General features: G+C 33.7%; 1 protein-coding gene across 2 annotated transcripts in view; it reads left to right on the forward strand.

Moving 5' to 3' along the window:
- The first annotated feature begins 206 nt into the window (after positions 1-206).
- The window catches only part of LOC138713774 (gustatory receptor for sugar taste 64f-like), a 28,470-nt gene continuing 2,794 nt past the window's right edge, over positions 207-25,882 (forward strand). Inside the window, exons 1-9 of one of the 2 annotated variants that reach the window (XM_069846184.1) lie at positions 207-291; positions 11,561-11,764; positions 14,171-14,402; positions 18,481-18,684; positions 20,022-20,149; positions 20,474-20,671; positions 22,147-22,301; positions 23,436-23,598; positions 25,744-25,833. In XM_069846184.1, coding sequence (XP_069702285.1) covers positions 11,585-11,764; positions 14,171-14,402; positions 18,481-18,684; positions 20,022-20,149; positions 20,474-20,671; positions 22,147-22,301; positions 23,436-23,598; positions 25,744-25,833 — 1,350 coding nt within the window. In that variant the 5' untranslated portion in view covers positions 207-291; positions 11,561-11,584. Of the gene's footprint in view, positions 292-8,294; positions 8,426-11,560; positions 11,765-14,170; positions 14,403-18,480; positions 18,685-20,021; positions 20,150-20,473; positions 20,672-22,146; positions 22,302-23,435; positions 23,599-25,743; positions 25,834-25,882 lie in introns of those variants that run through there. The other variant, XM_069846185.1, reaches the window with a different exon arrangement.

Raw genomic sequence — 25,882 nt, forward strand, 5'->3', positions numbered from 1 at the left:
CAGTGTATTAGTGACATACAGTAGCCAGTCAATTGTCACAGAACTTTATCTTACGTTTCATTACGTGTTAAATTTGTCACGCCTCTCCAATTTATTATTTGTTAATCTATTTTGTGATGTCATTGGAAACGTGACGTAGAAAATCTCTTCCAGTTCATCCGTAACAGGGAGGAAATGCGGTATTCACTTGTTCTTTTAAAAGCGGCGGCAGGAGTGTGAAAGTATTAGTGTCCTGTGGATGTGAGAAAACAACCATATCGTACTACTGCACTGGATTCTTGAACTGATCAGGTAAGATCCAAATCCGATTTAAGACAGAAATAATTAAATTTATTTTGATGTTGAATAAAGTTCAGTTCGTAGAAATAATATTGGTGTAAACTGAAATTTTATCAGTATAACTGAAAGTTTCTTAAACAACTATGAAAAAATATCTTATATTTAAGTGTATGTGACAAAAGTGGCACAACATTTTAGACAATTATTTATAACTACTCTCTTATTTCGGTAATGCTATTAAGGAATATACAGGGTGTACCGTGAGCAATGTCATTAATTTCAGATATTTATTTCGGAATATGTATGGTAAGATTTTCCTGTGTTAAATTTCAACGTACCTCGTTTACATGTTTCGACCTATTTATGGGTCATCTTCAGAACTGTTCGTTATTGGTCTTGGCGCCACTTGTTCTGTTTCCTGTGAGGGTGTGTTCCTGTGGTATAGTGTAGAGTCAAAGAGTGTATGTGTTTTGAAGTTGAGTTGTGTGTTGAGAATTTCGTTTGAGTGTGTTTTTGTGTGTCTGTATATTTCATATTGTTCTAGTGTGTTTAGTTTCTTGTTTTTGGTTGGATTTGTAGTATTTCCATGTCTGTGTTGATGTCTCTGTGGGTGTGGTTAGCATTTGTGATGTGTTCTGCATATGTGGAGGTGTTTTGTAATTTTGTTATGGCTGTGATGTGTTCTTTGTAACGTGTTTGAAACGATCTGCCTGTCTGTCCTATGTAGAAGTTGTTGCAGGTGTTACATTTGAGTTTGTATACGCCTGTGTGGTTGTATAGGAGGTACGTTGAAATTTGACACAGGAAAGTCTTACCATACATATTCCGAAGTGATACAGTGTTAAAAGTTGTGTAATCACGAGATATTTATTCTTTGAGATATTTCAAACATAAAAGTTTAATACAATTTTTCTCGGTTTCGTTTCCTTTCCGAGATAAAAATTGTTTTATATGAAACATTTCATAGCGTGATGAAAGAGAGATGGAACGGAGAAAAATTCTCTCCGGCGCCGGGATTTGAACCCGGGTTTTCAGCTCTACGTGCTGATGCTTTATCCACTAAGCCACGCCGGATACAATCCCGACGCCGTTTAGAATCGTCTCAGATTAAGCTCCATCTCTTGGGTTCCCTCTAGTGGCCGCCCTCTGCACTACGTCATAGATGTCTATGAACGCAGGACCGAAGTCCATACATGTGTTGAGGTGCACTCAGATGAATGACTGTTTGGCCGGGATCCGACGGTATGGGCGCCGTCTTTAAATCACAAAGTGATTTATTACGCATATCATATATATTTTGATGTACCGAAGTACATATGATATTTCCACGCAGATATTCTGCGTCATCACATGATGAAAGAGAGATGGAACGGAGAAAAATTCTCTCCGGCGCCGGGATTTGAACCCGGGTTTTCTGCTCTACGTGCTGATGCTTTATCCACTAAGCCACGCCGGATACAATCCCGACGCCGTTTAGAATCGTCTCAGATTAAGCTCCATCTCTTGGGTTCCCTCTAGTGGCCGCCCTCTGCACTACGTCATAGATGTCTATGAACGCAGGACCGAAGTCCATACATGTGTTGAGGTGCACTCAGATGAGTGACTGTTTGGCCGGGATCCGACGGTATGGGCGCCGTCTTTAAATCACAAAGTGATTTATTACGCATATCATATATATTTTGATGTACCGAAGTACATATGATATTTCCACGCAGATATTCTGCGTCATCACATGATGACGGCGTGGCTTAGTGGATAAAGCATCAGCACGTAGAGCTGAAAACCCGGGTTCAAATCCCGGCGCCGGAGAGAATTTTTCTCCGTTCCATCTCTCTTTCATCATGTGATGACGCAGAATATCTGCGTGGAAATATCATATGTACTTCGGTACATCAAAATATATATTTCATAGCGTGTTTTGGGACAGCCTTTGATTGAATACACAATATGTTCAGTCAATTTAAGAGAGCAGTGTACTGTGTTAATAAATTATTGAAATAATTTTAATTCTGTCCTTGAAATGTGCAGAAATTTGATCCGAACAAATGTGTCATTGAAAAATTCCGTTGCAGAACGAAGGGTTACATTTTTTAGGATCAAATTTCTGCACATTTCAAGGACAAAACTAGAATTCTTTCAATCATTTATTGTCACTATCTCTTAAATTGACTGAGCATATTGGGAATTCAATCAATGGCTTTAACAAAACACACAATGAAATGTTTAATATAAGACAATTTTTATTTCGAAAAGGAAGCAAAAAACAGCAAAATTGTATTGGACTTTTTTCTTTGAAATATCTCAAAGAATAAACCCCTGATATTACTTACGGTTCACCCTGTATTGTTAACATGAAATAATAAATTTAAAGATAAAAAAGAATTAGAAAAAACAGCTCTAAAATGTCCTGAAAATAATTTGAATGCATCTGTAGTATCTGACTTACATAATCTTCTGTTCACGATAACTAAATCAGTAGGTTAAATTATCGATGTTTTCTAATTTGGAATCGACTTCATTTTTTTTTTTTGTTAAATATGTCTAAAATAGGACTATGATAATCTTGTGTTTACCATAACTAAGTCGGGTTAAAGTAAACATTCTGTAAAATACAGCGCAAAGTAGCAATTAATATTCAATTTATTTGAACTATTAGTAGTCAGTGGATAGCACGAAGGACATATTAACTGCTACTTTGCGCTGTATTTTACAGAATTTTTACTTTAAACCTCATCACCTAATTTTGACTTACACCACTTCTGTTCTGAACGGCTCATATTCACTTTTGCAGTATTGTTACGGAAGAAAATGTAAAATATATTTTTTAATTTTATAATAATTCAAATGTAGCTAATCTTAAAATCGTCGTGCTCTTGTCCAGAACTCCGGCTCTTCCTATACAGCATAGGGTCCAATATTGTAACTCGTACGAGGTAATCCCTGGCGTAAGCAACTCGCAGCACATATCTTTAAGGTCGTTTTTTCCTATTTTATATGGAAAGTTATTGACCTTAGCAGAGCATGCTTGACGTGCAATATATCCTGGTTATATGGGTATTTGGACACTTATGCTATACAGGGTGTAAAGAATATAAACTGCCAAAATTGTATAGATAGTACATTACGGGACGCTTTTGTGGGGCAACCATACTTCGGTTTCTAAGTTGTTTATCCTTCAAAAGAGAGCAGTGAGAATTATTTGTGGTGTCTCTTCTAGAACTCATTGCAAACCACTTTTTGTACAACTAGGAGTACTTACGTTGCCGTCAATGTTTATTCTCGATTGCCTTCTGTATGTTAAGCGTAATGTGCATAATCTTCCTACTTGTTCATCCATTCATAATTATTCTACCCGTTCCAGACTTGATATATATTTCACCAAGTACAAACATAGTACTACAAGCAATAGTTTTATTTCCATATCTTATAAACTTTATAATTCTTTACCATTACATATAAGAAACACGTCATATTTTACTTTCAGAAGGATGGTGAGAAGGACTTTGATGGCAAATCCAATCTACAGTGTCAAAGATTTTAGCAATATTACGTTTTAGATACTATTTGTTTTAACCTCATGTAATTGGAAAATCTGTACATTTTAACCTGATTTTATACCATTTCTTTTAAAACTTTTAACCTGTTTTTGTGATTATCTGGTGATTGTATATTTATTTTTTTTATTCTTACATTTATTCATATTGTAGTAGCCATGTATTATATATATATATATATATCTACTCTGACGTTGTCTATGGCTGTAAATCGCTGGATGACATTAAATTCATCTATCTATCGGTATACTGAAAAAAGTCTAGCGAAACTTAGTTATTTCTTATGATTTTATTTTTAATTTGTAATAAAATATCACGTTTTTAAGATTGATAGTAGTCTGCTTACATTTTGACTGAACGTGAATCACATTACCAATGACCTTGCGCCCAACTCAAGCCAATACACAACAGAGTAATAACGGAGTAATAAACATCTGCTTTCTCGTACGATAGAGCAAAATAAACACATTTTTTTCTGGAAAAACCTTGACAGTTATAGAAAAACATTATTTGACTTTTTTCTTCAGTTATAAATGCACTACCACCGTAATTCTTTTGGCAGTTTATATCCTTTACACCCTGTATATGAGTTAGTAAAGTATAACTATTTCTTCTGTTGTTTTTCATTATGAAAATTCCCATGCAGACCTAACATACAGTATAAGCAGGAATATACATTTATAACGAGCATATGAGCATACGAGTAAGTAAGTAATAATATTCATTTAAACAAATTTAACTTGAATTCTGAACTTAATATAAACAGTAATTTGATATCGGACAAGTAGAGAGCGTCTACTCGATGAAGTGTTTATTATTTTCTGTATGTTTCCTCAACCACAATTTCCTGTAAAGGAAAAGGTGTGACAAACTCGATCTAGATGTCAACTGACAACTCATACACTTCCTTGCGAGATCCCTGTCAAATCCGGTTTATTACAAATACAATTCAAAGCAGAACCAAGTTTTAAGGAAGTTAAACCACCGACAGATAACATTCTAAGGTATTTTGAACAGTTGACTTCAGCAGGATACGTGGTTAAGATTCCTCTCTACAAAGTCGGAGATCTGTAGTTATTAGCCTAATCTTTTCGGCCGCTCTACGGTCCTGGGTTGGAGCAGCCTAATAAAAGTGAGGTACCTACGTTTACAGATGATTAAAGGTTATCTTCATTATGTATAACAAGAAGATGAAATTCCCAATCAGAAACTTTTGAGAACTTCGAGAGCATTACACACAAAATTTATTTAAATCTAAGAAGAAACAGAATGTATTGAAATTTAAATTGAAGGATCAGGTTGATCATGAAAAGAGGGCCATTTAGGAACCTTGTATTCCCTACCGTAGTGCCAAGTAAAACATCCCTCTCTTCAATTGGTCAGTGACAGGTTTATTTTTGGTGCTCGGAGTTCTTTACTAAAATTTACATATATTTTTTTTTTAAACAACTGACAATATCATCTTTTTAAATTCAAAAAATCATCTCGCAAATTCTTAAAGATTCCCAGCAGATTATACAATTTCATTTGTACCACTCAGTAGGCCTTAATTTAGATAATGCTAATTTTAAATAAAATCTTTTATTTATAAGTATAATTTTATAGTCATCTTCTAAGATTTTATTTTATAATTGATAATTAGTGGTGCTTAATTATTACATTTTATTTTTATAACAATACTCACATTTAATTAGTTATATTTTTATTTGCTATTAATTTCCGGATCCTGGTGGTCATCCTTAATTGAGGACGGACGATTTATTTCTCTCTCAAAAAAAAAAACATAGTCAAAAAAATAAATTTTCAGGAGAAACAAAAACCAACTGGCATGGATATTGTTGACACTTCAAGTATGAAATTCATCATGCCATTTCTTAAGGGGTTAGGCACAGCTTACAGCAGTAAAAGTTTTGGAAAGAGTCAATATTTAAAAAAAAAAAAAATTTTTTTTTTTTTTTCAAAATTCAAATTGGTGGCAGTTTACTGTGCAGTGATGAAGCGTTTTCCTCATAACTCATAAAATTGTTCTATCTTTATTTTATTGCTGAAACTCATGTTTACAATATCATGCTCTTTCAACTACATTCCTTTTTAAACAATATTTTTTTTTATTTTGTGTTAGAAGAAAATACTGATATCTGACCATTTTTTAAAAGAATTTATTTTTTATCAGACAATCTGTCAAAGGTAGAGAAATGATCTTGTATCATATTGTAGATATGGCATGCATAAATACACACAAAAAATTTGGTTCCAGAATGTTGGATAGTTTTTGAGTTATGTGGGAAACGCTTCATTTTTTTAATCGTAAAAATATTTTTTCATATAGCAGAAGGACGGTGTTTTACACATAGTAATTTTCATTATTGTACAAGATACAATAATGAGGAAAAAAAATGTTGAATATTTCCAAAATTGTACTGCTGTAAGCTGTACCTAACCTCTTAAGGTGTTTTAGAAGCATGGGAAAACAGAAATACATACCTTTAATCGCCACATAGAAATACATGTGTGAATGTAGGTGAATGTGGACACTGGTGGTTTAAAAAAAAATCTCTGTTGTGGTTTAAGTGTGCCTCTCTTTTAATATTCTTTTTCTTTATTATATCCTGTTTCTTCTCCTTTCGTTGCTTATGTTTCTTCCATGGAGTTACTTCTGCACCTAAAGATGACTCCATAACAATTCATGTGCTAAAGTGTTTTTCTCTGAGGTGGTTTTTGCATAATTGTTCTGCATGTAATAATAATAATAATAATAATAATAATAATAATAATAATAATAATAATAATAGTAATAATAATAATAATAGTAATAATAATAATAATAATAATAATAATAATTTATTTATACTGGCAGAGTTAAGGCCTTAGGGACTTCTCTTACACTCTACCACGTCACAAAGTATACAAGCAGTGAAAATTTAACAAAAAGTTAAACAACAGAATACTAACAAATTACAAAAAAAAATAATAATAATTATAGCATAATAAAATCGACAGAAACCAACATGAAAATAATACCATAATAGAAAAAAGAAAGTAAAATACATTGAAATATAGTAAAAGCAACTCATTTAGTACAAATAGTTGATATGGAAAACGTAAGGAAGAATATAGCAAAATGGAATGTAATAAGATAATATTAAAAAAGAAAAGAAATATGAAAATTAAGTAAAATTCACAATAAAAAGGGGTATGATAATAAATTCATTTGGTGATCAAGAGAACAAAAAGGGGAAACTATCGCAAAGAAAAGGGCTTATAATTAAAGGAATCTAAATTGAAAATGTTCAAAGCGTGTATGTTTAGCGGTACAATGAATACAAGTGGAATTAGAATATAATAACTTATATAGATTGTATCTTGTTTTACCAGGGCCAGGTATTTATGAAGATCGCGAAAATCACTACATAATAGATATACAATAGATTTTTGCTAATCTTTACGAATTAAGTGATTCTGATTAATGATATGCCGATAAAACAATCGCGACAAATCGCGAAATATGAACACATTCGCAAATTATTACTATTGCGTCATTTTATAGAGAATTTCATATTTTGAGATTTTTTCACTTGAATTTGTTATATGTCCAAGTAGAAGGCTACATTACATGGTATCCCAGATGTTCTGATTACGTTAGTGAACTCAAAAGATGAAGAATTCAACATTTCTCTAATAATTTGAAAGTGTTAATTTGAGGGCTGCAATTTTTTTTCGTTTTAATTAATGTGTGTTAAATACATTCTCAATCCAACAAATATTGTCTACTCGCAATACCGCACCTTTATCAAAATCCAACGAACCTTTAATGTTAATTATTTGGAAAGTAATATTCATACTGAGTTAATACTCCAATTCGAAAAATTTTGTATTTTCCAAATTTCCATTAATCTCCGCCAAGAGTACAAATCAATCTCCGACAATCTCCGCCGACACCAATATTAAAAAACACAAATGATAAAATTAATCTCCATGAATACCTGCCCCTGTGTATTACTAATACTCAACAATAACCAGTACGCCGTAAATATTCGGCAATTTATCCTCCACATGAATAAGACAAGTGGCCTATACGGAAGGCGACTGCTATGCGAACTGTAATGTAATATTCCAATATTGACAATTGAATAATTTTAACGTGTTATCCTTATCCAGGAATTTCCAGATATCAGCGGAAGTTAAATGTGATTAACAAAATATTGCTAGCTATATGCTGTAAATATTTACTGTCAGTTGTCTGAATTTACTTCTCTTGTGACGAGCCAATCAATGCTGATTTTAGGATTTACTGATCTACAGCAAAGGTCATTGCCCATTTAGATAAAGCCACGACTGACGATTGCAATGTTCTACAAATATTTATAATATAGAGGGGAATAGTGGGAAAGGAAAAGGAGGGAAAGTGGCGCACCTCTGTTTCTATTAATCCTAACATCCAAACACGTATCGCTAAGCAGTGCGACCTAAGGTTTGTAAATTTAAACTCCTTGACAACGAAAGAGCATTATCAGTTGCAATTAAGTTGATAGTGACACAGTGATTGCTTTTTTTCCCGCTCGATGTAATAATTGTGCTTCGAATTTTAAGAGGTAAGTCCTTGTATGTCCTACATTATGGCTTGTATGCTTAATAATATTAATTTCTTCGGAATATAAAGTATATACTGTATACAGGGTGTTAAAAATAACATTTACTACGTTTCAGGGATGATGAAGGAGGTAAAAACAAACATCTTTTGTGAGTGACAAAACTTTGGCAGATGCGCCGTTTAGTGTGTACGTAAGTGTTAGTATAATCCATAAAGAACAAGACCAATTGTCGTTTTAGAGGTGGCGTTAAAACTGCCGTCCATTGAAGGCATTGCACAACTGGCACCTTCGTACTATGGAGTGTCTGCAACGCTAAAAAAGGCCAACATTGTCTCTAATAACATGTGCAGCTTCAACAACGCGAGCAAATAAGTCTTCTGCCGTATCGATCGGTATCTCATACACAAGACGTTTCATGTCTCCCCACAAAAATAAATCCAGTGGGTTAGGTCCGGTGATCGAGGTGGCCACGGCCCACCCCTGCCAATCCAACTATCGGGAAATGTAGCATTTAGGTGGTTCCTGATACGAAGATCAAAGTGTGGAGGGGCACCATCAAGCTGGAACCATATTCGTTCTCTGATGTTCAATGGGATATTTTCTTAAAGTTCTGGTAGGAAGTCGCGTAGAAAAACAAAATAGTTATCACCACGGAGACTGTTAGGGGCCCTTTTAACTTGTTGCAGGCACAGCAGTACAAACAGAACTAATCAGTGTGTGTTGTGACGGAAGTCAAGCCATATACCCTTCAGGCCATCTTGCGGCAAAACGGCGCATCTGCTAAAGTTTTGTCACTTAAAAAAAGATGTTTGTTTTTACCTTCTCTATCATCCCTAAAGAGTTGTAAACGTTATTTTTAACACCCTCTATATGTTTTCACGTGTTAATTATCTAGGTTATCTTGTTGACTAGTTTCGACCTGGGGGCCATCTTCAGAACTGGGGGTCTTTGCGCCTTCTGATTCCGTTGCTCGAAATGCAGCAATGGTAAACAGACCACTCAATAATAATAATAATAATAATAATAATAATAATAATAATAATAATAATAATAATAATAACGGTTTATCTAACCTAGCAGAGTTAAGGCCATACGGCCTTCTCTAACACTCAACCAGGAGTAAAACTGCGTTACAACTCAACAAACCAATGAGCCAACAAAACTACAAACAAATTGATGCGGATGTGTTTGTATGTGTTTGTATATTTCATATTGTTCTAGTGATTTTAGTTTCTGGTTTTTCGGTAGAATATGTTAAGGTTTGTGATTTGGTTATGGTTTTATTAATTTTTATGGTTATTTATTTGGTTATGGTGTGTTTTATGGTTTATTTTATTACAAAATACAATCAAATACATAGCACAAGAAAACAGACACAACCCTAACATAATAGACAACATAATAAAAAAGAAAAAACATAATTGAAAAGTCCACTGCAAGATTGATGGATGTCACTTTCTTGTCGAAAATGAACCAAGACTGTCAATGCATAGCTTAAGACATGTAAAATGTACATAGAGAGTTATATGGCATTAACACTGATAATCATTGTCCAGTAATGATCGGAAAATCACAGTTAAGCTTTGAGCGCTAAGCATTTCAAACTTTCAATTGCTTCTCCTGCAAAATGTATTCCAAATGACATCCATCATTCTTGCAGTGGATTCTTCAATTACAAAAAACATAAGAATACAACGCAAACACAAGAACACAAAAAAATGCATCACACTAACATACGAAAACAAAAACACACACAAGATTGCATCCTCATTCAAGAAACTAAATTACTCGTACAACATCGCAAACAGAACACAAAACATACAACAAAAGCATCTGAACAAACAAATACAACCTCACAGGTGTACACAAACTCACATGCAATAGCTGCAACAACTTCTACATAGGACAGACAGGCAGATCATTTCAAACACGTTACAAAGAACACATCACAACTATAACCAAGTCCATACCTGTGGAGTAACGGTCAGCGCGTCTGGCCGCGAAACCAGGTGGCCCGGGTTCGAATCCCGGTCGGGGAAAGTTACCGGGGTTTTCCCTCAACCCAATACGAGCAAATGCTGGGTAACTTTCGGTGCTGGACCCCGGACTCATTTCACCGGCATTATCACTTTCATTTCATTCAGACGCTAAATAACCTGAGATGTTGATACAGCGTCGTAAAATAACCCAATAAAATAAATAAAACCATAACCAAATCACAAACCCCAACATCTTCTACCGAAAAACCAGAAACTAAAAACACTAGAACAATATGAAATATACAAACACACCCGCATCAAATCCTCAACACACAACTCAATTTCAGAATACACACACTCTTTGACTGCACATTACACTACAAAAACGCACCCCCACAGGAAACGGAATCAGAAGGGGCGAAGACCACCCAGTTCTGAAGTTGACCTCCAGGCCGAAACTAGTCAACAAAGTAATCTATACGTGAAAGCATATACAGAGTGTTTCAGAAATTCTTTGACGAAGCTTGGGGGCATGTTCCTCACAACAAACAAGAAAAAAGTTCGTATAAACATATGTCCGAAAATCCTTAGTTTTTTAGTAACTAAAACTAATTAATAACTGTTATTAACGAAAGAACATGATGAAACATCTGTTACATATTGTCAGCTTGGTAGCAAGTGTTGCAAATTGAACCAATTCAGAAACTCATAACAATGAAAGTGGAAGCAAGAATATTTGTGTGTAATTTTTAATTCGAATATTTGTACTATAATGAAATAATTTTTTTTTTCTGGCTAAGAAAGTGATGTTAACCAACAATAATCAAGGAGTACATAGACACATGTTGTCTCTATAATTTCAACACAAAAGCATGTCATCACAATTTCAGATACACTTCCAAAATGATTCCCAAAATTTTATATAATTTATATGAAATTATTTTTAACGACATAGTTCTTAATCAATCACCCTAAAAATTTCCACATAAGTAAGTCTATGAGAGATGTTTGTGGTAAAAAAATGAAATGAAAAGATGCATAGGTTTCAGAGATATTAATTTCACCACAGCATCCCCTTAATTTCTTCATTAAGACATAATGCAAAGTGTGTGTGATCAACATTGCACAGTTTTTAATACTAGTTTTCTTCTTTTAGTGAGCAACTTTGAAAAGTTTGAAGATGATACGAGAGAGCTTCACTGAGAGCATGCCAGAGCAAGGACAAAATGGAGAGGACACTAGCGATGGCGACAAAATAAAAATGACCAACATTCCCCAAACACATAAACGGATTCCAAGTCGCAGTATGTCTATCAAGAAACAAGACACCACGGTCATGATAGAGTCTGAAGCTGTTGATGTAAGTAAAATGTAAATATTTTACTAGTGCCGGATTTGAGGCTGATATGTAACTGGTTACGTAATGTGAACCACACATCAAATTAAATAAAATAGGATCGATTTTATATATTACAAATATTAACAACAATATGTTCGCAATTTTTATAAACATCCAATTGCAGAATTTGCAGCATTTTCAGTATCTGAATCCTCGTTTGAACTCATTTTAACAATGTTTGTTTTTATTTCTCCTAGTACTGCTGTTCTTCTGTTATAAACAAAAACCTATCGTGTTCAATACTAATAAAAGAAATGTAAACGAATCGCCTCTTGCAGGAAGAAAATAATAATAATAATAATAATAATAATAATAATAATAATAATAATGGAACAACTGGATAATACCCACGGCAGAGCAATGTCGATAGTCGCCGTTACTCACTGCCCACTAGTCACCAGGCCGTACCGAGCCGTGTCAAACAAAACACAATCGAAATGGTGGTAGTAAAATTCGCGACTATATTCTTAAATAATTCACTGCATTAGTCAAGTGCAAGACTTCTGGTTTCTGTTGCATTCAGACAATTACACAATACGATAATTTGGTCCAGGGAGCATCCGTTTTTGATGAAAAGATAATTTGTTTGGCTTGTTTCTTAAATAAAATTACGAAATGGCGTTCCTGTGCTTAACATTTAATAAAAAAAGAAATATAGCAAAACTGTTTTGTCTCGAGACTCTCATCTAAGTCACGTAATAGGCCACGCAATCTACTTCAATATATTTGCGCAAATATATCCTGTAGCTAACAGTGGTGCTATCTCTCAGTAATGTTCAGAACGAAGGAGGTAGAGAGAGAAAGAAACAAATTTCGCTCTCCAACGACGCCACACACCAACGTCGTGTTCTTAGGTTGGCAAGATTGTGTATTTACTTAAATTTGGTGCTAAACGTAACGGCACGGTTCAAAGATACCGTGGGGATTCTCCAGTTTAGCGATAATTAATAATAATAATAATAATAATAATAATAATAATAATAATAATAATAATAAGGAAGAGATGCATTATAGGATCCACCCCGAGTATTCCATAGTATCGATTATATATTGTATATTTTCGATTATTATATCAAGTATGCCATCTTAACAATACTAAATACATAGTACTATAAACATGTATAATTTAATAAAACCAACAATAATGATATTAAGCTCATATTAGTCACCTTTGTTATACAATATATTAAATTTTATTCAAAATAAAGATAAAGAAACAAACCAAAGCTAAACTTTAAACACAGTAACATTAAACTTTCAAACAATACAACATTGGTATTAATACAACAATAAAATTAAGTTCATATTAGTAATCTTTACAATATATTATAAAATACTAATTCTATTCCATTTATACTGCATTTTTGGTCCAGGGAAAATACTAGTCTTTCACAAAAACACATTTTACTAGTATTTTCCCTGGACCCAAGAATTAAAAACAAAACTGGTGTAAAATTAGCATTTTACCGTGGACATCGCTGAAAATGTTCCGTTTCATCTTCTATGTTATCCGAGTGATTTCACAAAGTGCTACGATATGGCGTTCCTGTGTCTATCATTTAGTACCTTGTAATTTCCAATGACATCTCCACAGGATTTCATCTCGTTTACTTTTAAATTTCTTCAATCTCATCCCAGGATTGCATGTTTCGCAAAACATTTAACTCCTAAGTAAATCACATTCTCATAAAAAAACATAAACATAGCCTACATGTCTTTAATCATGGATAAAGTTACTAAAAAGTTTACAACTTATTTATAATTCCATAATTTCCATTTCGAGGCCTACATTTTAAATTAAGAGGGAGAATTTGATCCAATTCTTTCTTATAGTCGACCTGGTTGGCAAGTTGGTATGGCGCTGGCCTTCTATGCCCAAGGTTGCGGGTTCGATCCCGGGCCAGGTCGATGGCATTTAAGTGTGCTTAAATGTGACAGGCTCATGTCAGTAGATTTACTGGAATGTAAAAGAACTCCTGCGGGACAAAATTCCGGCACATCCGGCGACGCTGATATAACCTCTGCAGTTGCGAGCGTCGTTAAATAAAACATAACATTAAATCTTTCTTATATTTAACTATAGCATTCGAAATTCCCGCTATGATTATGATCAAACTAATTTACAACAATATTGATTGGTTGGCAACATAATGAAAACAATATATATCGATCATTTAATTGATCGAAACGCAATTTCCGTTGACCTTTTTTTGTGGCTTAACATATTTTTATATTTAGGGTGGGTCCTATAATGCATCTGTTCCAAAAATAATACAATTACTTTATTAAAAAATTACTTATATCATAACTATTATAGAAACAGGAATGCTGCATAGTCTGTACTGATGTTAGCATGTCTGGTTTCAGAATTCAGAGAGTTTCCACACAGCAATCGGCCGAATTCTCGTCATGGCGCAATGTTTTGGTCTCATGCCCATGAGAGGCGTCTTAGCACGCTCACCAAGCGAGATTCAGTTCAAGTACCTCTCTCTGCGTATGGTCTACTCATCGGTATTCCTCATCTACCTCCTGATTATCGTCATCCTCTCATGCTTGTATATAGGTCGCGAAGTAACTGGACATGGAACGAAATTCCTGAGTAAGTTAACAACATTTTAATATTAAGGGGTTAGGTACAGCTTACAACAGTAAAATTTTGGAAATATACATCTTTTTTTTCTTCCATTACTGTATCTTGTACGATAATGAAAATTAGTATATGTAAAACACTGTCCTTCTGCTATATGAAAATAGTACATTATGCAACGATCCTATAATGATAGTAATTAAGACGCGAGTATGTTTGTTTATGAAACGAGCGCAAGCGAGTTTCATAATTTTCATACGAGCGTCGTAATTACCATTATAGGCAAGTTTCATACGACTTTTTATGCTCGACCATATTTCTAACTTTAAATTATTCAGAAGTATTCATTTTATTTGTATCTGACTGAGGATCGGAAGTGACCTTGTGCATAACTCGTGAATTGTGAGATGTGCGCAGACGCGGAAGTATTGATTTTTTCCTAGGAACAATAATGTCATCGACCTTGATGTAATGTAGAGAATGTATAACCTGGAAATTGATTTAGAATTGAAAAACGAGATGACAAATTGAATTTATTTGAATATTATTTACAATTAACGCTAATTATTATAGTAATAGAACATAACCTTCTGCGACAGTATTGGTTTTCCAGCCTCCGTGACGTTTCCCTCGTTGTGTTTCGATTGCATATCCGAGAATAATCGAAAACCTGAACTTTAATGAATAGGTGTACTTTAATGATATGCATTAAAGGACTGCTATCAGGTGTATAATTACTACATTTTGGCATGGTCGAGCATAAAAATATGTTTACTATTTAAAAAAATTATTTACTTTTTTTTTTTTTTTTTTCAAAATTCAGTTCACTGTGCAGTGATGAAGCGTATCCCACATAACTAAAAAACTATCCAACATTGTGTGATGGAATTTTTTGTGTGTATTTATGCATGTCATATCTACAATATGATGCAAGATCACTTTTCTACCTTTGATAGATTGTCTGATAAAAAATAAATTAATTAAAAAAAAAGTGATCGAATATCAGTATTTTCTTCTAACACAAAATAAAAAAAAATATTATTTATTAAGAAATGTAGTTGAAAGAGCATGATATTGTAAACATGACTTTCAGGAATAAAATAAAAGAGAGAGAACATGAAAAAGTAGACAAGATTATGAGTTATTAGGGAAAATCTTCATCACTGCACAGTGAACTACCACCATTAGGAATTTTGAAAAAAAAAAAAAATATATATATATATAATTTTTTAAATCGTCGATTGTCCTACAAGGTTCTCTGCCTGACGTTCAAAGATATCTGACCTACGATTTTATGATCGTGTAAGCAAACTTTCTAACAACGGGATAAGCCAGAACCAAAGATATAAAAAATTGACAAACTTTGAAATAGTTCCGCTAGTTCTCAATAGATGGCACTATTATTCGTGCGGTTAAAAAGTGTCAGGAAAAATGATGATTGTAGATTAATCATAAATTATTCTCATGATTGACAATATCAACAGTTTCCAGCTAAACCCATTGTTGTTTTACAATCAAAAAAGTGAGAAGAAATATTGAATTCTATAATGCGAGTTTATTTATGTACGATTGGCGACCCTGACTATTATATTCGCCATCTATTTATAGAAGTAATAACTAAAGAAGCTACACTTACACCAACAAATTATCGATCACTATCGATTAGTAGAGGCAGATATTTTTGAACACCAGTGTACCTGTAGAAACTGGTTGCGAATGTTCTCTGTTTATATTTCTCTCGAGTTTAAATATACTGTACTTTCTGCACAGTTAACAGTAGCGAGTAGAGTAATGAAATCCGAGCTCTAATTATATCATTTGGGTTACATTATTGAATATTAAACTAACTTTAATTTATCTTAAATAAGTGATAATTGAAGGGTTCAGAATCATAGTGGGCCAAGCGGCATTTACTAAAAACGGAGAAAGCAAGGATTAAAGTCAAGTGAATACCATAGGTTAATGAAGATTGACATATAATTTAATTTTAATGTGTATACTTTATATTACTTGCTATATGTTTCCTTTGAATTATGGTAAAAACTTCATTTTAACCCTTGTTTTCTACGGTTTTAGTAAATGGCGCTTGGCCCACTATGATTCTGAACCCATGAATTAATAGAAGCCAGTTCAACATGAAATTTAGATAATAAAGTAATTCTTACTTCAATTGAAACCAGGAAGAAATGTAGCCTATTAAAGTTAGTTAAGGGTACTGGGACATGACAACTGTCTATTTTAGTTCTTGAACTTGCCAATAACATGTATGCCCTACAGAAGCATTCCTATTTCACACGTTTACGAAATTTATACCATGCATTAAAGAATACTTATAGGATCTTTTGACGAAAAATTACATCACTTATCCCCAAAAGAATATTTATAGGGTGTCTCCAAATAAGGTAATTAGAAAATAAATTCTTATGCACGGTTCCATCAGTTAGGTACACTTATCTCATAGAATTTTAGTCAAACCTCTCTAATTTTTTCTGGTATAATAAGAATATATCACATTACAAAATGAATGCACTACTTTCTTAACTAAACACCACGTGAACATTTTTTTTTTTCCAAAATCTTCCTTAATTTTGAATTTTAAAAAATTCAATGATGAAGTTCAAAAGCAAAGCAAGCACTCCATTCATTTTAAAGAGCTAATTAATGTACCTGCCACAAAAATTTCATGACTCTATCTTCATTAGTTTATGAGATAAGTGTACCTAATGTTTTAAAAATCAAGGTAATGGAAAATTCTAATTACCGTATTTGGGGGCACCCCATAAATATTCTGTTGGAATACTTACTTACTTACTTACTCACTCACTCACTTATGGCTTTTAAGGAACCCGGAGGTTCATTGCCGCCCTCATATAAGCCCGCCATTGGTCCCTATCCTGAGCAAGATTAATCCATTCTCTATCATCATATCCCACCTCCCTCAAATCCATTTTAATATTACCTTCCCATCTACGTCTCGGTCTCCCTAACTGTCTTTTTCCCTCCGGCCTCCCAACTAACACTCTATATGCATTTCTGGATTCGCTCATTTGTGCTACATGCCCTGCCCATCTCATATGTCTGGATTTGATGTTCCTAATTATGTTAGGTGAAGAATACAATGTGTGCAGTTCTGTGTTATGTAACTTTCTCCATTCTCCTGTAACTTCATCCCTTTTAGCCCCAAATATTTTCCTAAGAACCTTATTCTCAAACACCCTTAACCTATGTTCCTCTCTCAAAGTGAGAGTCCAAGTTTCACAACCATACAGAACAACCGGTAATATAATTGTTTTATAAATTCTAACTTTCAGATTTTTCGACAGCAGACAGGATGATAAAAGTTTCTCAACCGAATAATAACACGCATTTCCCATATTTATTCTGCGTTTAATTTCCTCCCAAGTATCATTTATATTTGTTACTGTTGCTCCAAGTTATTTCAACTTCTCCACCTCTTCAAAAGATAAATTTCCAATTTTTATATTTCCATTTCGTACAATATTCTGGTCACGAGACATAATCATATACATTTTCTTTTTGGGATTTACTTCCAAAACCTATCTCTTTACTTGCTTCCAGTAAAATTCCCGTGTTTTTCCTAATCGTTTGTGGATTTTCTCCTAACAGATTCACGTCATCCGCATAGACAAGAAGCTGATGTAACCCGTTCAATTCCAAACCCTCTCTGTTATCCTGGACTTTCGTAATGGCATATTCTAGAGAAAAGTTAAAAAGTAAAGGTGATAGTGCATCTCCTTGCTTTAGCCCACAGTGAATTGGAAACGCATCTGACAGAAACTGACCTATACGAACTCTGCTGTGCGTTTCACTGAGACACATTTAAAATTCTGTTGGAATAAGTGATTTAATTTTTCATCAAAAGATACTATAAGGAATGTTTAATGCATGGTATAAGTTTCGTAAACCTGTGACATAGGAATACTTCAGTAGGGCCTGTATGTCGCTTTCAAGTTCGAGAGCTAAAATAGGCAGTCGTCTTAATTTCAATTGCGGCTCATTAAAAATAGTAGTGAAATAAATAAAGATTTTATAACTGTGAATATAATATAAAAATATCTTTCTGTTACAGAGGATATTAGGAGCATTATCTGGGGAGGAGTGTTCTACGGCAATGCATTTTTGGCAACCTTACTTTTCCTTAGACTCGCTCCGAGGTGGGCAAATCTGATGGACATTTGGCGTGGAGTTGAATATAAATTGAGACATTGGCCATTTCCACCACTAGCGCAAAGGTTCAGCATCATAACTGCTGCCATCATGATTCCTGCCTTATGTAAGTAAAACGTTTTAGGATCTGTTACAGTGTACTCGTACATGTTTATTTATTCATCATCATCATCATCATCATCATCATCCTGTCAAGTACTAGTCCCAAAAGAACTGTTACGGCCTGAAAAAGCTATTTTCTTGCCATCTTTTCATGGGTCGACTAAGTGACCGTTTCCCATTTGGACGATACTTCATTATTGCCTTAGGGATCCTGGATAAAACCATTCTTGAGACGTGTTCCTTCCAGTTTAATTGATATCTGGAAATATAGTCCAGTATTGATGACACATTAAGTTCTTGAAGGATATCTTCATTTTTCTTTCGATCCCATTTAGTGTAGCCAGCTGTTTGGCGCATGAATCTCATCTCGCAAGCTGTTAGTCTGCTTTCGTCTTTTGTCCTTATAGTCCACGCTTCACTCCCATAACATAGGACTGGTGGGGCTATTACTTGATAAAGACGAGTACGAGTTGATTTTTGTACTAATGAATGTTTTAAAACTCTATTAATGATGGCCATTGATTTGTTGAATTTTACAATTTTCTCTGATAAATCCAAATTTTCAACAAAAGAAAGTTTATATCCTAAATAATTAAACCCATTAACTCTTTCCAAAATTGTGTTATTTAAACAAATTTTGCTTGGTATCGGGTATTTACCACAAAATGCCATTATTTTTGTTTTCTTTTTGGATATTTCCATTGAATATTTTTGAGCTATTCAATTTAAATTATATACTGACCATTGCAAATCATCTTCAGATCTTGGCAGTAAAACAAGATCATCTCAAACGTTATTACATCTAATTTTAAATTTCTGTTAATAGTGATATATCCGTGCTTTGTTTCTCTAAAATCTTTCACAATGGCATTCATATAAACGTTAAAAAGCAGAGGAGAGAGGCCACAGCCTATGTTATTTCTTATATTATTTAAATATCATTTAGACCTAATTAGATATATAAAATGAAAAGGAATTTTAAAAAGTCACATTTCTTCGGATCAAATTTCTGCACATTTAAAGGACAAAACTAAAATTCGTTCAATATTTTATTACCACAATACACTTATCTTTTAAACTGACTGAGCATATTGGGAATTAAATCAATGCTTTCCGGAAACACGCTATGAAATGTTTCATAAAAAACAATTTTTATCTCGAAAAGGAAGAAAAAAAAAGCAATTGTATTAAACTTTTTTGTTTGGAATATCTAAAAAAAAAGACTTTCTAAAATTAATGGCATTACTTACAGATCATTCTGTATATTATTATTATTATTATTATTATTATTATTATTATTATTATTATTATTATTATTATGTTAAGGCATTCTTGTTGCAGGCGAACACATACTGAGTATACCCATGAGCATTCCAGAGTGTTTTTACACCCATACGGACCTGCCCTGTCTTAAAGGCATGGATAACAGTACCTTCGGCATTCCTCTGAACATTTCTATTATATTCAAGGTAATTTTATAATATTAAAAGTATTTGGCATAAAAACATTCAAAGGGAGTATGTTTCATTATTATGCAAGCAAATACCTTTCAAAAAAATCTGGTATTGTTCATTGAAAATAAATCTGAAAAAATTGTATTTGAATGTCTAATGAACTTAGTTTGCAGCATTTACTGCACAAGCCACTAGTAACATAGATACTGGTAGTGGGTAACGAGACTCTGTAGATCATAATGTCATCCGACTTAGAACGGAGAGACCATAATAAATACAATATTTTCATGTTTAGTGATGCGTTAATATTATTGACTGAATTTAAGTTTAATTTTACAGCTGTACAGCAATCGCTCACACAACTACATCTTCGAAGTCGTGGGATATAATGATTGCCTCGCTGTCTTCCTCCTCATTGGCTACAGGCTGGCTGCTTTCATTTGGAATTTCACCGACCTCTTCCTCATCCTGATCAGCATTGGACTCTCGGAGCGTTTTATACAATTCAATACACGTCTACAAGAAGCAAATCGCACGGTAATTCTTAAGCTTCGTATAATTAAATATTTTAATATGATGCAGTAGGGCAGTGGTTCCCAAAGTGGGAGTCGCGATCCCCGGGGGAGGGGTCGTGTAAAGAGCAGGGGACGGGGGTCACGAGATGATTAAAAAATAAAACAAAGATTCCTTATTAACATAAATTGACTTTTTATTTAGAAACGTAAACACTGCTAAACATAAAAAAATATTTCTATAGTTAGAAAGTAAAAAATAATTAAATATGATAAGACTTCTTTATTTATTTATTTATTTATTTATTTATTTATTTATTTTGCTAATAACTGTAATATAAGATATCATATATACAGAAAAAACTTTAGCTCGCCCCTGAAAGAGTAGAACTCGTGCTCAGGGGCGGATTCCTGAATTGAAATTAATAAGTATATAACACAATTTGTCTTATGTCTACTACGCAATAAGAATATATAAATTTAAATATACAATTTTTCAATTTTTATAAAATCCAAACATAACTTTTTAAATTTAATACTAGAACTATTAGAAATGACAAGATTAGGATATTTAAATATAAATTTGTTATATATTCTTGGGCCTAAATACTACTATGATTAAATACTGTAGCAGTGAAAAATTATCTTCGATTATATATATATATATATATAAAATAGGCCTACATTTTTATTTGTTTAATGCTGTTATGTACAATAAGTTACATAACGAGTGATACTATGATTTTGTTATAAATTTCTCTACGACAGGTGATTAATTTTTTTAATATACAGCAAATTAAAATTCTTTGTACTGTATTGAATCTCTGATTTACTACTCAAGCAATAGACACAATGAGAGAAATGAAACTCAACACTGCACGCAATAGCAGATATATTGCTCTGAAAATTAAACTCACTACTTCACACAATAACAGACATCCGTCTTATCAGCGACTATGCGTGACCTTGAATGGCAGCGCGCGCAGCTGCTTACTGCCGACTCTGGTCCCGTGCGCAAGCGTGGAAAGATAAAATGTGTTAGTTTTCTATTCTTCATAAGTACGAGTACTAATCTATGAGTCAATATTTATATTTAGGCAAAAATTGCTAATAATTATTGTTTATCATACATAAATTAAAAATATGTATCTAATGCCTATCCACTTCACTTGCGTGATTCGGGTTCCGCATATTGCCGGTAGGTGGCAGGACGTGACCCATTTTCAAGTTGCATACCACTTCGGTGGACCAGGTTATGCATGATGTGCATCTGTTAACAGTTATGTCGTGTATTAGGGTGAGTATGTGAAGGAATTGATGAGGATGATGATGAAGGCGATGAAGGGAGAAGGGGAACCCCGGTACCGGCACTCCTGCTCTACTCCTGTCGAATAGCACGAAGGGGGCTGCCAGGCTTAACATCCCATCAGACAGACGAATCACTATCAGCAGTGTAGACCTAAATTTTTTAATTCTATCAAAATATTTCTTATTTTTCAGGTAATAGGCCAGAAGGAATGGCAGGAGCTGAGGCAACATTACAACTTATTATCAACTCTTGTCAAGTTAGTTGATTCAGAAGTATCTGGAATAGTGCTCCTCAGTTTTGCCAATAACCTCTGCTGCATTGGACTGCAATTAGTAAAGACTATGTCGTAAGTATTTTCTATTAGATTTTAGTCCCTTTATAGAGAGTAAAACAAGACATAATAAATTAATGTGATTTTAGAAGTACAAGGGGCAATCAATAAGTTTCCGGACTGCCCTGAATGTAGACAAAACACAATACATAGGAAATGGAGATATCATCTAGAACCAGGATAACGCCTGGAATCTGTACTAAATGCATCACTTGAAAGGCAGAGAACAAGACTAGCTATAAGACGAATATGGAGAGATTCCAACAAAAATCGCAATAGGTCCTTGACATGTTTGTACAAAATCACAGGACATGGGAAATGGAGAAGTCATCTAGAACCAGGATAACGCCTGGAATCTATACTAAATGCATCACTTGAAAGGCAGAGAAGAAGACTAGCTATAAGACGAATATGGAGAGATTCCAACAAAAATCGCAATAGGTCCTTGACATGTTTGTACAAAATCACAGGACATGGGAAATGGAGAAGTCATCTAGAACCAGGATAACGCCTGGAATCTATACTAAATGCATCCCTTGAAAGGCAGAGAAGAAGACTAGCCATAAGACGAATATGGAGAGATTCCAACAAAAATCGCAATAGGTCCTTAACATGTTTGTACAAAATCACGTGTAGAAGCTGAGTTCTTAAAGACAATCTGACGCTGTTTGATAGACTGACTCAACAGGCTTGGAAGCAATGATCCTCTGTGACACGTACATGTATGTTTAATCTACAATGAATACAAGTGCAGTTCGGGAATATATTGATTGCACCTTGTGTGTTAAGAAATGTATTTTTTATATTAGTTATGAATGCATTGGTTCTGGGTATTACAGCATAGATATTTTGCTGTCGAGGCGTTTTGTACTGGACGTTTTAGTATACTGAACTAATTATATATTGGACCATGTCCCTGGGAATCAATTCCACATAGAATAACGATAACAAGTCTTCGCAGTGAAAGAAAAAAAATATCCGCTTTGAATAAAGAAAAAACATTAATAATTTATTAGACGATAAAAATTCACGTCATGAAGAGTTCACACTGAACTTTACCTGGACAGTATAAATATGTAACTTGTTAGGTATTGCGAAAGACGAGAGAGAATTGAAATTCCAATAAGAAATTTGTTTCATTTGTTTCAGTGACGACACTTGTGCGTATGACAGGACATACTACTTCTTGTCATTCGTGTTTCTAATGGGCCGGACAATAATGGTTACAGTGAATACATCTCGAATACATGACGAGAGCAAAGCTTCACTTCATGAACTTAATATGTGTCATCCTGACAGCCAGTGTGTTGAGGTAATTTATTGCATTTTGCACCTTCACATTCATGATTGTTGATTTTATTAATTCTATCATGTGTCCTATTCTTATTACCACGATATGAAACTGAATAAATCTTGCAAGAACAACATAATACACATCCGTTCTGTTTTGATTAGTTATTCTATATTCTTAGGTATTATTTCTTAAGGATAAAATTAACCATTTTGAATCTTTCGTACACTGCTTTCAACACTTGAATATAAATAATTGATTAAATGGCGATCTTACTCGTGTTAATTGTGTAAGCATGTGCGGCTTACAGCTGTTTCGGTGCTTCACTACACCATCCTCAGAGCCTACTAGATCTCGGCGTCATCTCGAACTTCGTTGCCTCTTTTGTGGGTGCGTTCGATTGTTGAAAAGTGTTGAAATGTGGTATCAAACAGTATGTGTGTTCTGAAATTGATCTGGGTGTGTTTTAGTGTGTCTGTATATTTCATATTGTTCTATTGTTGTTCATATTGTTCTATTGTTTGTTGTTTTGCCGAATACATAACTAATGCCAAAAACACATATACAATAACATAAATACAGAAATGGAAATCCTACACATACAACCCAAAAACCAAAAACTCAACACACTAGAACAATATGAAATATACAGACACACTAAAACACACCCTGATCAAATTCTCAACACACAGATCAACAGAACACACATACTATTTGACACCACATTTCAACACTTTTCAACAATCGAACGCACCCACACAACAAGCAGCGAAGTTCGAGATGATGCCGAGATCTAGTAGGCTTTGAGGATGGTGTGGTGAAGCACAGAAACAGCTAAGCCGCACATGCTTACACAATTAACACGAGTAAGAACGCCATATAACCAATTTTTGATAAAAATTAATTTCAGCAAAACTGTTATTTGTTAATGTTGCAATATATGTTAAAATCGGAAATCAATCCATAGAGCATTTATTCATTTAAACAGTACAAGATCCTCCATATAATTATAATGTGTCTCTAAAAAACAGCAAGCTCAGTGGCATTTTTTTCTCTTATATGCCTCGCACAATTTCCGCGAAATCGGCTGACGTTTCTACGGTAGTAACTTTAGTTTATAAAACCTGTTTAACGGGGGAAACGTTTATAAACAATTTGAAAGTGCATATTATGTGTCACTAGAGATGTTTCAAAGAAGGAATATTCTGAACATGTTTTCAAGTACTATAATTTTCATTTATAAAGGGTATGCCAATGAATCTGCTTTTTAAATGGCACCATGTACTTATTTCCCCATTTTCTATTAGCTTTACCCATTTGTTTCTATTACCTTTGGTCTGCAATTTTAATCCAAAGCCTCCTCAAATTGATGTACTGAAGCATTAAAATTTCCTTTTATTCAGTACACATACATTGCCATCAAAGGAAGTAATTTAAAAAAATAGTATACAAATGGAAAAGAAAAATATGATTTTGTACGTACTGAGACCCGAAAAGTCCAAAAATGGGGAAATAAATACATGGTGCTATTAAAAAAAAAACAGATTCTTTGGCACACTCTTTATAAATGAAAAGTATACTATTTGAAAATATGTTCAAAATATTCCTTCTTTGGTACCTTACAACTTTTGTATAAATAATTTCTTCATAAAATTGGAAATAAGGAAGTTACAAGCATTGTTCCATACTTTTTACTCACCCTGTATATATACTTATGCACCCCTCTGTATATGTTGAAAATGTAGAAAACAGAAAACTCACGTCTAAATCCCCCTTCAATAGCTCACAACAGATTGAGCTTAACTGCATATATGTAACGCCCGACAAATTTCTTTCAATTTCTGTGCTTACAACAGGCACGCTGTGGAAGGCAACGTTTCTAGTGTCATATACTGAGGACTTTGTACTTTATAATTAACAGTGTCCTTTCAATGTCATTATTTATTGACAATTCCTCTAGTAATAAAATTAAGACTTTTAGTATTTTATGATAATCGTTCAGAAAACAATGCATAAATTTCTTGTATTAAATTTATCACATAACATTAAAATTCACACTAATGAAGATTCTGAACGGAGATATGTCCATAATTTAAAATAATATAGCCTAGCTATTTCTTTACACAAGAACATATATTTTGATTGTGGATGGTTGTGTGTTAACAGATGGAGCGACTTCAGTCACAAGTAAGATCGGACGAAATTGCTCTGACTGGACTGAGAACATTTTCTGTCACAAGGAGTTTCTTGCTGGTGGTAAGTTTTATTTCCATTAAATTAGAAGATTGCTGCACCAGCAAAATGT

The sequence above is a fragment of the Periplaneta americana genome, chromosome 14, assembly GCF_040183065.1.
Source record: "Periplaneta americana isolate PAMFEO1 chromosome 14, P.americana_PAMFEO1_priV1, whole genome shotgun sequence".
NCBI lineage: Eukaryota > Metazoa > Arthropoda > Insecta > Blattodea > Blattidae > Periplaneta > Periplaneta americana.